The 12,824-nt window shown below is 37.8% G+C and overlaps 1 protein-coding gene across 1 annotated transcript in view; it reads right to left on the reverse strand.

The window, feature by feature from the left end:
* LOC127440632 (protein arginine N-methyltransferase 5-like) overlaps window positions 1-12,824 on the reverse strand; it is a 29,164-nt gene continuing 16,340 nt past the window's right edge. Inside the window, exons 7-16 of the mRNA XM_051697352.1 lie at window positions 10,402-10,565; window positions 10,157-10,318; window positions 9,950-10,027; window positions 5,544-5,602; window positions 5,310-5,432; window positions 5,033-5,208; window positions 4,728-4,931; window positions 1,293-1,403; window positions 1,137-1,201; window positions 1-663 (exon numbers count right to left, since the gene is read on the reverse strand). Coding sequence (XP_051553312.1) covers window positions 511-663; window positions 1,137-1,201; window positions 1,293-1,403; window positions 4,728-4,931; window positions 5,033-5,208; window positions 5,310-5,432; window positions 5,544-5,602; window positions 9,950-10,027; window positions 10,157-10,318; window positions 10,402-10,565 — 1,295 coding nt within the window. The 3' untranslated portion in view covers window positions 1-510. The remainder of the gene's footprint in view (window positions 664-1,136; window positions 1,202-1,292; window positions 1,404-4,727; window positions 4,932-5,032; window positions 5,209-5,309; window positions 5,433-5,543; window positions 5,603-9,949; window positions 10,028-10,156; window positions 10,319-10,401; window positions 10,566-12,824) is intronic.

Below are 12,824 nucleotides of genomic sequence, written 5' to 3' on the forward strand. Positions count from 1 at the left end.
TAAACTTTGTATCCTTTTTTTTATTATTCATGTTTTGTGACAATACAGTTTCATCAGGAAAAAAAAACAACAACTTATAAAAGTATGGAATATGTTTCCTAACCTGGCCTGACTGGGAAAGTAATACTATGTATGAATGATCTAACCGTGTGGCATTTCAAGGCTCTGGTGGGCTATAGGGTTGATGTTATTGTACAGTATCAAAAGAGACTACCTGACTCACATCATCAGTTCTATACAATAAAGTCTCCAAAAACTGACAGCTCTTATGTTACTAATATGAACCAAAAATCCCAGACAGTACATGTGTTGCAGAGTGATCAAAGTTACTTGTAATGTCTGCAAGGAAGTTTGATGTACTTCGATGAGTGTAGTTCTGTAATTAAAAATGGGCCCTGTAAACAAGATACTCAAACCTGCCACTTGACCGGAAATCAAATTGTTATAAAAAAATGTCAGTGTAACCCCATGTATGCAAGTAGATGTGAGTCAGCGAATGTGCGTGTCTTCCTACAGGCCGATGGTGTAAGAGCGCCCGGCTGGGTTGTGAATAGCGGAGCATATAGGCTCAGTCACAGCCCATTCATACCAGACCTTCTTCCCATTGTTACACCTCCAGAATCTCACACTCACGTTATCGCCACAGGACAGTGGGATCGGCTGCTGCGCAGGGAGAGAGGGAAAGCAAAGGGTGTTAACTCCTGATATAACTATATGCTTCACTGCATAATCTGTGAAGTCGATAATCCCAACATGCTTTGACACTGCTTAGCTCGTTTTTTTCGTTCTAAAAGTGCTGACTGCATTTATGTTCTTGTCAGACTCATTAACCGAAAGGACGCACAAGAAAGTGCTTGTATTGTGTGATTATTCGAGGAGTCAGCCAAGTATACAAATGAAGTACCAAGAGGAAACAAAGTGTCAATGAGAATACACTGCCAGTGCAACTTGAAGTGTTCAATAGAAGTTAATCAAGATAAGCTGACCACTAAAATGAAACAGCATTAGCGCTCTTTCATCGAAGTCTGTTCAAAGAGTTAGGTAGCAACATTATGCCACCTTTTAAGATCATCTACGAAATAATAAGCTAAAGTTTTGTAGTATGCATGTAGTACTGCATTGCTTGACAAACTTACTTTCAAAGGGAATAGGATGGGGAACCAGGAGAACATTCCAGGTGAGTGTGTTTCAGGTTTTATACCTGCAAATACCAAAAGATCTTCAGTGATCAGAATGCACTATTTAACAGCCATAGTCTCCACCACAAAGAACTTCTACTCCATAAAACTTACTGAGTGTGACGTCTTTGTAGAGTGTGGCCTCAAAGTATCCGGCAAAACCGTGAAGCACTGAATTACAGCACATAGAGAAGCGTAGACATTGATACCGGTTGTTATTCATATCTGTGCAGGGAAAAGACCAAAGAGTTGATGGCGTCAGAGGAAAAGGTACATAATAAGCAAGTGGAACAAAGTACTTCTCAATGTTTAAATTAGGACTTTCAATCGATTAAAACTTCTATTTAATTATATGATGTGCCGATTACTTAATCACAATTAATCACATTCCAATATTTATAGAGAAAGGCCCCCAAATAAAGATAATTTATCATAATTAAATTATAAATATTATATATATATATATGCCACATTACATAATACTGTGGCAACAGATAAGTGAAGCATTTAGACAATACTAAAAAGTGTCTTTAAAATGGAAAATATTTTTTGTTTTATTTCCACATCATTAAACATAACCATATTATTGACCTACTTCCCTCTGCTCTATTTTAATTGTTGGTATGTACACATGCTTCAGACGGATGCCTTTGTAGCGCCTCACTTTGGTTGCATCGTGTCTCACTTATTTTCTGCGTCTCTAGTCTTAAGGGCTGTTTTTTTTAAACGTAGTTTAAAACGTTAAAAACCCATCTTGAGATCCATGCATTCTATTGTGCTCGGTCGAGCTGTCATTGAGCGCAAAAGTGAATCTGTAGAAGGCTCATTGGTTTGACAAGGCGTGTTGCCTGCTAAGCTGGAGCACTGACTGCCCCTTACTGCATCAAGGTGGTAAATGAAGTTTGAACTGCTCCGATGTTAGGAACATTCTTTATTATGGAATTTACGTCAGGGGCGTAATAAATTGTGTTTTGTAAATCTTTTAATGTGTTATTTTTCATATAGTTTATCGCACTAAATGAACGTGTTAAATAGACAGCTCTAGTTAAATATCCTATTCTAGCTTAAAGGAATAGTTCACCAAAAAATGAACACTCTCATCATTTACTCACCCTCATGCCATACCAGATGTGACTTCCTTTCTTCTGCTGAATTCAAATGAAGATTTTTAGAAGAATATCTCAGCTCTGTAGGTTCATACAATGCAAGTGAATGGTGACCAAAATCTTGAAACTCCAAAATGCACATAAAGTAATCCATAAGAGTCCAGTGGTTAAACTTTTATCTCCAGAAGCAATGTTATAGGTGTGGGCAGGGGCGGACTGAGACTTTGAAGTGGCCCTGGACTTTCTGGCCCAGAGTGGCCCACCAAACCCGGCCCGCAACACACCACACCATAACACAATTGATTTAATTTTCCGGCTCAATTTAAAATTTTTGTGTTGAAATAAATAAAACATTTCTATTGACTGCTAGTTTTATATGAGCACTTAATTTAGCAGATTTTTCACTCTAAGTGAGTTTGTTGTGTCTTTATACTGTATCTGCAGTGTTTTAATTCCTTCCCCAGATTATTCTTGAGAAAAAGTGAAAAGACCAATGCTTTGACAAGTGCAGTTTCTGCTATCCATTAAACAAAGTAAGCCTCAAAGACTCAAATAGCTAAAAAGTAATATTTTTCATGACTTATTTTCTGCAATTTATCAGGCGTGAGCATTTTTCAGAGCTCATATTATATTTATGTTGTTTTTGGTTGTGACCATTATTGTGATTTGTATGTTAAATAATGAGGTCCACACGAGGTACAGAGTTAATGCGCTCATACGGATATGTGCTCCGATGTGTAAGTAATTTCAAAATAAAAGCCATTACAACTAGTTCAAAATAAAATCCATTGTATTGGCTTGTCTTGCAGAGTTTATCAAATTTTTGCTTGTTATGAGGTCCGTGCGGGTATGTTGGAGCCCAGGGTGAGCCCAAAAAACAAAAGAAGAAGAATGTGACAGTGGAGATTGATTGTAAAATAGGACTTAAATATTGATCTGTTTCTCACCCACACTTATTGTATCGCTTCAGATATGGTTTTAACCACTGGAGTCTCATGGAGTCTCATGGATTACGTTTATGCTGCCTTCAAGTGCTTTTGGAGCTTCAAAATTTTGGTACCCATTCAGTTGCATTGAGGACCTACAGAGCTGAAATATTGTCCTAAAAATCTTTGCTTGTCTTCAGCAGAAGAAAGTCATACACATAGGGCTGTCACGATTATGACATTTGGCTGACGATTAATTGTCAAACAAATAATTGCGATTATGACGATTGTCTGTTTTAGGGCTGTGACGATTAATTGTCTCGTTAAGGGCTTTCACGATTAATTGTCATAAATTGTCATATTTTCTAAGGTGTACTTATTTTCTGAATGTGTGCTTCATACACCTTAAGAAGTAATTTTTACATATTTAACTTCAAACATATAAATAAATGTAAATTTCCTCTTAAGGCTTATGAAGTATATGAAAAATAATGTTTTAAATATCAAAATATTTCTAAATACAAATATCTTTAGTTTCGGTCAATTTACATTTACACATGTTTTTTGAACTCATATATTTTATAATTTTTTTAAATAAAAAAAATACATTTATCTATTTTATGATATTATGCAATAGTAAAATATTTATTTCCTAATTTCTTCACTTTCACACATTATTTTAATACTCTGATTAAACCCACGAGCCCTTATTTGTCATGAAGCAAAACCTTTGAGTTTTAGTTTTATAATTTCATCACTCCACAATAATACAGTAAGCGTGTCTCCTCCTCTTTGACACTGCGTGTCAAACACAGCGTGTATGAACCAGGAACATTTGCCATTTCAAGATCGTTTAAAGCTAAATCAGAGCGCTTTGCGTTCGCTATCAAAGTTTATACTTGTTCATTTATATTTCTGTGGGAGTTTGGTGCAAGCCTCTGCTGACAGGACACGCATCAGAGCGCTTCTTGCGCTCTTCAGGACAGAAGCTGGTCGACCTCCACGGTGCAAATCAGTGATGCACAGACTCAACTAAAAGACACACAAACGCACCATTCATGGCATTTATACGGTATCTTCGCTTAAAAATTCCCTTATTTGGGCATTCAAATGTGATTGGAATTTGAATACCCAATAATCGCAGTTATCTCAAATAACCGCAGTTAGATCAAATAACCGCGATCAAATGGTTATTTAATAATTGCGACAGGCCTACATACACATCTGGGATGGCATAGGTGAGTCAATGATGAGAGAATTTTAAATTTTTGGGTGAACTATTCTTTACTATGCAGAGGCAACTGTAAGTAAACTATTTACAGGTTGATTTCCCCAAAAATGGTGCAATCAATGATGTTTATTTGAGCATCCTTACCATCCCAACACAGCAACATCAGCTCAACAAACAATGTGAGTTTAGGGCAGGAATATATGTTTAGCTGACTAATTTCACTCGAGGAGTGATCAGAAAACCTGTTTGATCATTATTTTTGCAATTCCGTTTAATGATCTTTTACCTGATGTGGGGTGTATGAAGGTGAAGCAGGGCTTGGGATCTGCAAGTTGGTGGAAGTTGTGTAGTCTAACAACGTATGGTGTCTCAAAATGGCACTCGGGATCTTTGTCTCGCTCCCGACAGCCTCTGACTTCATTATATAATTTAGATGAGGACAGCGGAGCCAGGAAAGATGTGTAGGAGCAGGGAATACTCACTCCGTCATCTAACAGTAAAAAGGAAGGCATACGAGTTGAATTAACTGTCAAACAGGAGAACATTCAACATAATGGAATTGCAAAAGAAGAGATGAAGCTGATCTCAAACCTTTGAGGAAGTGTTGTGCTCCATCAAGGCACTCCGGGGAAAGCTCATTGTCCCCAAATGAGCCTAAAAGCTCACTAACAATGATGTCAGCCTTCTCTGGGGCAGCCCATTCCCTCATGTCACATGACACAACAGTCACCTGATCGCCCCACTCCTCAAACTTCCAGTTCTCTAGACTGTGGAAGAAAAGGGGAATACCAAACCAGATGATTTCCACAGATGTCCTCAAACCTTAAATCATGTTTTTGACTTTACACCGCATTCTTGAGTTACTTACGTGACTACAGCATTGGGGTTCTTCTCAACGGCATATACGCGCAACTTCCTCTTAGCCTGTTTTGCCGCACGAAGTGAGGCATTTACCAGTGGACCACGACCTGCACCTAGTACCATCAATACCCTGAAAAGAAAAGTCAGTATTAATGAAGTCCGACAAGCAAACAAAAGATAACTCTGCATAGATGATTAAGAACAGACAACAGGACACATGGATATGTGAGAAGTAACATACTGTACATTGGTTTCCATCTGCTCTTCAGGAACTCGGTCTAAAAGACATCTATAAACAGCCTGTTAGAAATAAAAAAATATTAACTGCATTTAATAGATAAAACAGTGGTGGTAATAACAACAGTTTAAACTGGATTTTAGTGCATTGCTATGCAGTTGCTAGGTTGTTTGCTTACTGGCCCAAGTCAAAAGGACCCACCCAAATTCTCTATGATATTCTGTGCCCAGCTGCAATAAAACCCTTAAATTAAAGCTGAGGTGGGTGATTTCTTCAACACTAGCATCACCAAACAGAATCGCAAAAATACAAGTTTTCAAACAGATTTCTGAACACCCTTCATCTGCCATTGGTTGGTGAAACAAAAACAAAAAACAGTCTCATCACAAACTTATGCCACTGGTTGAGCCAATGTTGCTGTTTCAAGCTGGCCATGATGCTGAAACAAACAGAACAATTTTGGAAAGCACTACAGAGCCACAGTGTTTACACTTTTTAGGGAAATCAACCTACTACTGTCTCAGTTATAGGTACAGTCTCTCTACATATTAAGATGAGATAGGGGAAAGTATTTTAACATGGAAGAAATTACACACATCAGTTTTAAGAAAAACAAACCTCTGATTTACTAATATAGAGGTGGAAATCATCAAGTCCAATTGTTTAGTAAAGTAATAGCACACCTCTCCTCACCACGGCACAAGATATGAGGTATCATTAGGGCTGCACGATAATGGTGACAATGATAATCACGATTATTTTGCTCAATTTTAAATGACAATTATTCTGTCATTTGAAAACTTTTTTTTGTCATTACAGGGCTGCACAATTTGAACAAAACAAAAAAGTTATTAGAACTACAAACTAGTAAATGATTCCTTTTGACCAAAGTTAAGTCATTTTGCCCATTCTTTATTGCTAATAGAAACAGTAACTCTGTAGGGTGTTTCCACTTGCATCCTCTTTTAAGATCCATTCTTTAAATTATTAATATTAATTATTTACATTATTATATTCCCATAACCTACAGTGATATATAAGACCAATATATTTCTGTAATAATTGAGCATGCAGAATTGCTATACAGTCTAAAATCTTTTATATTTAATGAAGACAGCATGTTGTTTAGTGACAACAATTTTGTGCACCTTCCATACATACTGACATTTTCTCATGTTCTGTACAGTAGTTTGGTTGGTTTTAGATTAGATCTGTATTTATCAGTTTCTTTTCTCACAAAGCTATATTTGTGAGCTTATCCTGGATGTTTCAACTGAGTGGAGAATATGAGATTACCTCTAGGGCTGTCACTATCGATTATTTTGGTAAACGAGTAATCTAACAATTGTTCTGACAATTAATCCAGTAATCTGAAAAATTATTCAACTCACATTGCATAAAATTGTCAAGGTATAGTCACATTTGACTAAAATGCATTAATTAGCCTAAGTTTTGATGTGTTTTACAATTGAATAACAACAATTGTGCAAACAATATCTAAAGCCAACAGACACCCAAAGCAGATCTATAATATAAAAATATGTATATTCAAGGTGACAGAGATTGGCTTCTCCAGGTGTGCCCAACTTTTTAAATGCAAGACCTACTTTTTTCTTTAACTAGTTCAACATGATCTACCCATTCAAATATGGGAAAACAGGCCATGGAAATAAAATATTGTAACTTTTCAGAAACAATGTCTGGCTCACCAATATTGTTTATTGAGGATAAGTTATACACCGATCAGCCACAACATTAAAACCACCTGCCTAATATTGTGTAGGTCCCCCTCATCCCACCAAAACAGCACCAACCCACCTCTCAGAATAGCATTCTGAGATGCTATTATTCTCACCACAGTTGTACAGAGTGGTTATCAGAGTTACCGTAGACTTTGTCAGTTTGAATCAGTCTGGCCATTCTCTGCTGACCTCTCTCATCAACAAGGCATTTCCATCCGCAGAACTGCCGCTCACTGGATGTTTTTTGTTTTTGGCACCATTCAGAGTAAATTCCCAGGAGATCAGCAGTTACAGAAATACTCAAACCAGCCCGTCTGGCACCAACAAACATCCATGCAATTATCTAATCAGCCAATCTTGTGGCACCAGTGCAGTGCATAAAATCACGCAGACATGGGTCAGGAGCTTCCGTTAATGTTCACATCAACCATCAGAATGGGGAAAAAATGTGATCTCAGTGATTTGGACCGTGGCATGATTGTTGGTGCCAAATGGGCTGGTTAGAATATTTCTGTAACTGCTGATCTCCTGGGATTTTCACGCACAACAGTCTCTAGAATTTAATCCGAATGGTGCCAAAAACAAAAAAAACATCCAGAGAGCAGCAGTTCTGTGGATGGAAATACCTTGTTGATGTGAGAGGTCAACAGAGAATGGCCAGACTGGTTCGAACTGACAAATGGGGCTTTTCCACTGCACGGTACAGCTCAACTCGACTCTGCACGCTTTTTGGAGATTTTCCACTGTGGATAGTACCTGATACCTGATACTTTTTTTAGTACCACCTCGGTCAAGGTTCCAAGCGAGCCGAGCCGATACTAAATGTGACGTCAAAACCCTGCAGATCAATGATTGGTCAGAGAGAATCGTCACTACCAGAATCACTGGATTTGCGACATGGGACATCAACCCGCTAGTTTTAAAGTTAGCAACAGCGACAGCAATATAATTTGTTCACATGACTTTCAAATTGTAAAAAGAAATGGCTGTGCACAAAACCACGCCATGGTCAATAAACGAGGTGCAGACGTTCCTCTTGTTGGCGACGAACGAAACGACGCAAAACGATAAAGTCTTTCAGGAAGTGTCTCAGCTGTTGGCCGCACTGGACCTACCAACAGTGTAGGGAAAAGTAAAAAAAACTTAAGTGACTACAGAAACATCAAGGACCACAACAGCCGGAGTGGTTCAAATAGAAGAAAGTGGTTCGACCAAATGGATGCAATCTATGGGAATAGACCGGCGAGCAATGGGAGGGAGAGTGCCCTGGACCCGGCGTTGTTGGAGTCCACGATGGAGGATGGTACGTATTGTTAAATTAACACTATATTCTGCTTGAATGCTTCACTTTATTTAGTTGACCAGCTACTGGAAAGCTTGCTTCTAAAACAAGCAGGCCAATTTAACTGTTACACTTGTGTAAAATCACCATGCAACAACTGCAGCACAATGAGCTAGTAGCTAACAGCTAGCGGTCGTGTTATTGTTTATGGTCAGTAATATTTGTGTTAATATTTGTGTGATATAAATGCCAAAGTTTTATATTGCATCTGTGGGGTACAAGATGCGCAGATGTGGCTTTAACAGCAGACTCACTTTGAGCTTTGACTGACAGCATACAGACAGACCTGCCGTTTTATTCAGTAAATAAAGTTCTCTGGATTCCCACATTGAGTTTTACCTGTAATAATGTAATAGTGACATATTTTTTAAACAATCATCACGAAATCTAATTTACATGAGGAGAAAGATCACATTTCATTCAAACGGTAATTGATTTACACAGAACAGAACTCAAATTTTAATTTGCTGAAAACAGCCTTCTTAAATCGTCTGGATTCAGTCAGATTTATTGAACAGAATGTGTTTGTGCATCATAACTGCATGTGTAACTTTAATCAAGTCTGATGGACATCTTTTTCATGACATTATTTTGTTGCTTCATAAAAGCCTATATTGCAAAACAACAGTGTAGATAAATACGTTTAGAGTGCATTTCAGTTTTCAGTGTGTCCCGCGCGGAGATGAAGGGCTCAACTTCTCTCGCGCATCTAGACACATAGCACTACAATCGCATGCAGATGAGCTTACCGCGTGTGTGTGTGTCCGGCAGGTTTTTGAAAACTGGATGTCATCTTTTCATGTGCTGTTGCATTGCTGAAGTTATGTTTTTAAGGTCCTGCATTGTTTTTCAAATCTAAAGTGAAGCACTGTCACACAGCTGACACCTCTTGTTGTATTCGCACCCTAGTCCAAGGCGTCACTTTCGCCTTATTTTTGATTTGTCGATTCGGCAATTTTGTAATAGAGGAATTTTTCTAATCGAGTAATTGTGACAGCCCTAATTACCTCTGTATCGTGGCAACGGAATACATCACAGAGACCGCTTGAACTCCACCCTCTCGTGAAGCTTACTAGAAGCAATGATTTAGAGTTACAAAGTACTTAAATACTATATCTTTTTTCGCTTTAGAAGACATTAATTTAACCGCTGGAGTTGTATGATCTGGTGAAGAAAAAGTCATACACACCTGGGGTATCATGAGGGAGTAAATAATGAGATAATTTTCATTTCTGGGTGAACCATCCCTTTATAAGAATAACTAACTGGGTTCTACTTACCAACTAATACATTCTACATTCCATTAGCTAGTTATTTCAACTCACCTGCTGGTACTGAGAGTATTTGATGGGGTCTTTTTCAAAAACTTCATACGTCTGTGATTCCAAGTTGTCCATCAAAGGCTGATATAAAAAAAATATATATATATTTTATTTTTAAACCGAGGTGTCACATCAGCTTGATAAAAATTAAAGTGTTAAATTCACAAGAATTAAAGTGATAGTTCACACACATATATGCCCTCAACACACCTGTAGTGGTGACTGAAGGTAATCTTCATAGCCTTTGGCGAAGAGTTCGTAGGCATTGGGTGCCGGACAGTTCTGGTTGAGGTACTCTAGATACTGCAGGTATGAGCGCAAATCTTTCTCACTGTGGCGGTTTGCCCCTGTGAAAATAAACTGAGCCTCCAGCTAGGGAGACCACAGCCTGTCAGACAACCGCATTGATTAGAATGAACATGAGATAAAATCGTTAACTCATCGGGAACATTTACCTTGAAGAGTCGGAAGATGACTCGCTGGTGGGCTTTTGACAGAACAGGAAATCCTTTTTTATTGGTTAGAAATATGTTGGTGGGGAGAACGGCTGCTTTGATTGGCTCCCCAAGCCACTTGTCAATCACAGCATCAGATGGCAGGTCTGCTCCGACCTCAACAGCTTCACACAGAAAGAATGCGAGTAACTATTTGTGCAAAAATGATTGTGCTTGACCAGCATATCTCTATGGCGGTGCAAAAGCCTATTTGAATCTGGCAGCTTGAGACATCACTTGCTAATGTAGAAACACAAATGTGTGATGCCCCTCTGGGGGGGCAGTTTATTTGTGATGGTACGTATGAAAGGGTTAAAGAATAGTTCACCTAAAGATGAAAATTCTGTCATTATTTGCTCACCCTCATGTAGCTCTCAAATCTCAATCGTGCTGCTAGGGATGAAACGAGTAATCGACTAATCAAGTACTCGTTCTGCACAAGCGAGTTGAATATTAAAAACGCTACTTGAATATCATAAATTAATTGTCCTTTCACATTTGCCTGCAGTGTGCAATGCTGAATTACACTTTACCTTCCCTCTGAATCCCTTACCGCATCTTGAAGTTAATACTGAGTCTACTGGGTGCTGTGGATGTGTGTCATTGAGTTGTTGGATGAGAGAAGATATAAGTGCATGCCGATAAAATGTTAATAATAGCCATGAAATGTGTGTCAGTAGTCGATTAAAATTATTAATAATACTTACATTTCTATAATTTAATGGAAAGTACATTCAAAATCTGAAGAAAATCACATTTTCTATGCTTATAAAAGGAGTGTGTCACTATCATAGAAATATTTATATTCTAATTAATTAAGCCTATTTACACTTCTAACTTCTAATGAATGTGCTGTCTTTGTTTATATCCCTGGTGTTTGTCAGGGAATGGACTATATAATAGGACGCAGACTGTGGAATAACCAGAGAAGAACCTCAGAATTAGACTGCACTTGATCCAGCCCATTAGCACTTTGCTCGTAAATTTAGCCAAACCCACTTGCACGAAAATACAAAAACGTCATGGCCACACTCATTTACTTTGCGCCTATGACTTGAAGCACAGCGCTGCGCTTGGCTCTAACACTCTTAAAATAGGGCCCTTTGATTCTTATTGAATTCTACTCTATTGGTATTCAATTCTTGTTGGAGTCATGCAAACCAACGGACAATAATCTGCTTTTATGGTGGAATAAAAATGCAAAGTGCAACGTGAAACACAGAAGCTTATTAGACTTGTATTTGTATGTTTGTTAAATCTGTTAAAACAGACATAATATTTTACAAAAACTTTCACTACTTGTTTTTGTGAATAACAACATGTGAAATTATAAAAATATGACAGCATATAAACAGTAGACTCAAAGTTTACATACAGTATGTGCATACCCTAATGCCATCAGTATTGGTTTCTATGTAAGCTCCGGTTGAGCACAAAAGTTTTTTTATTTTTTTTATTAATTCATGCAATTTGTGATTTATAGACAACTGGAAGTTTTTGGGGTAGACCTGACCTGCTAAAGGGAGACTGACTCCATCCCTCAAGGGAAGGTGCTGCTCTTCTCTCTAGTAATTTGGCTCATAGTCTTAAATGTGATAGTATTTGACTAATTGGGGCCCAGGTCAGGAAGCAAACAAACTGGTTAATCCGAATATCTGCTAGCTGCCTTGAGACGTCACACAGGGCACATAAACTACAACACATATAGACTGAATCACCTAGATATCACAGAGACTGTGTCTGTTCCCCTAACTACCAAACACAAACCCCTCGCTAAATCATTTAGAAAAAATTTGATTATGGTCAAACTTGAAAAAAAAAAAAAAAATTGAAGATCATATAAAGGTAGGGGTACTAAACATTAGATCTCTTTCTACCAGAACACTAATTGTAAATTAAATTATTACAGATCATAGTTTGGATGCACTCTGTTTGACTGAAACCTGGCTTAAACCAGATGAATATATTAGTTTAAATGAACCTACTCCCTCAGGTTATTATTATAAACATTAGCCTCGTCTGAAGAGTCGAGGACGTGTTACTACAATTTACAGTGAAGTTTTTGGTGTTATTCAGAGGACAGGATATATGTTTAAGTCTTTTGATCGAATAATGCTTAATGTGACACCATCAGATATAAACAAAAAATCTCTAGTGTCTTTTGCCCTTGCTACGGTATATAGATAATCTGGGCCGTACTCAGAATTCCTTGGTGAATTTGCAAATTTTCTATCAGATCAAGTAGTTAATGTAGATAGAGCTTTAATTGTTGGTGACTTCAACATTCACATAGATAATGAAAATGACGCATTGGGATTAGCATTTATTGATATTCTCAACTCTCTTGGAGTCAGACAAAATGTGACAGGACCAACTCATCGCCA

The sequence above is a fragment of the Myxocyprinus asiaticus genome, chromosome 5, assembly GCF_019703515.2.
Source record: "Myxocyprinus asiaticus isolate MX2 ecotype Aquarium Trade chromosome 5, UBuf_Myxa_2, whole genome shotgun sequence".
In the NCBI taxonomy this organism is placed as follows: domain Eukaryota; kingdom Metazoa; phylum Chordata; class Actinopteri; order Cypriniformes; family Catostomidae; genus Myxocyprinus; species Myxocyprinus asiaticus.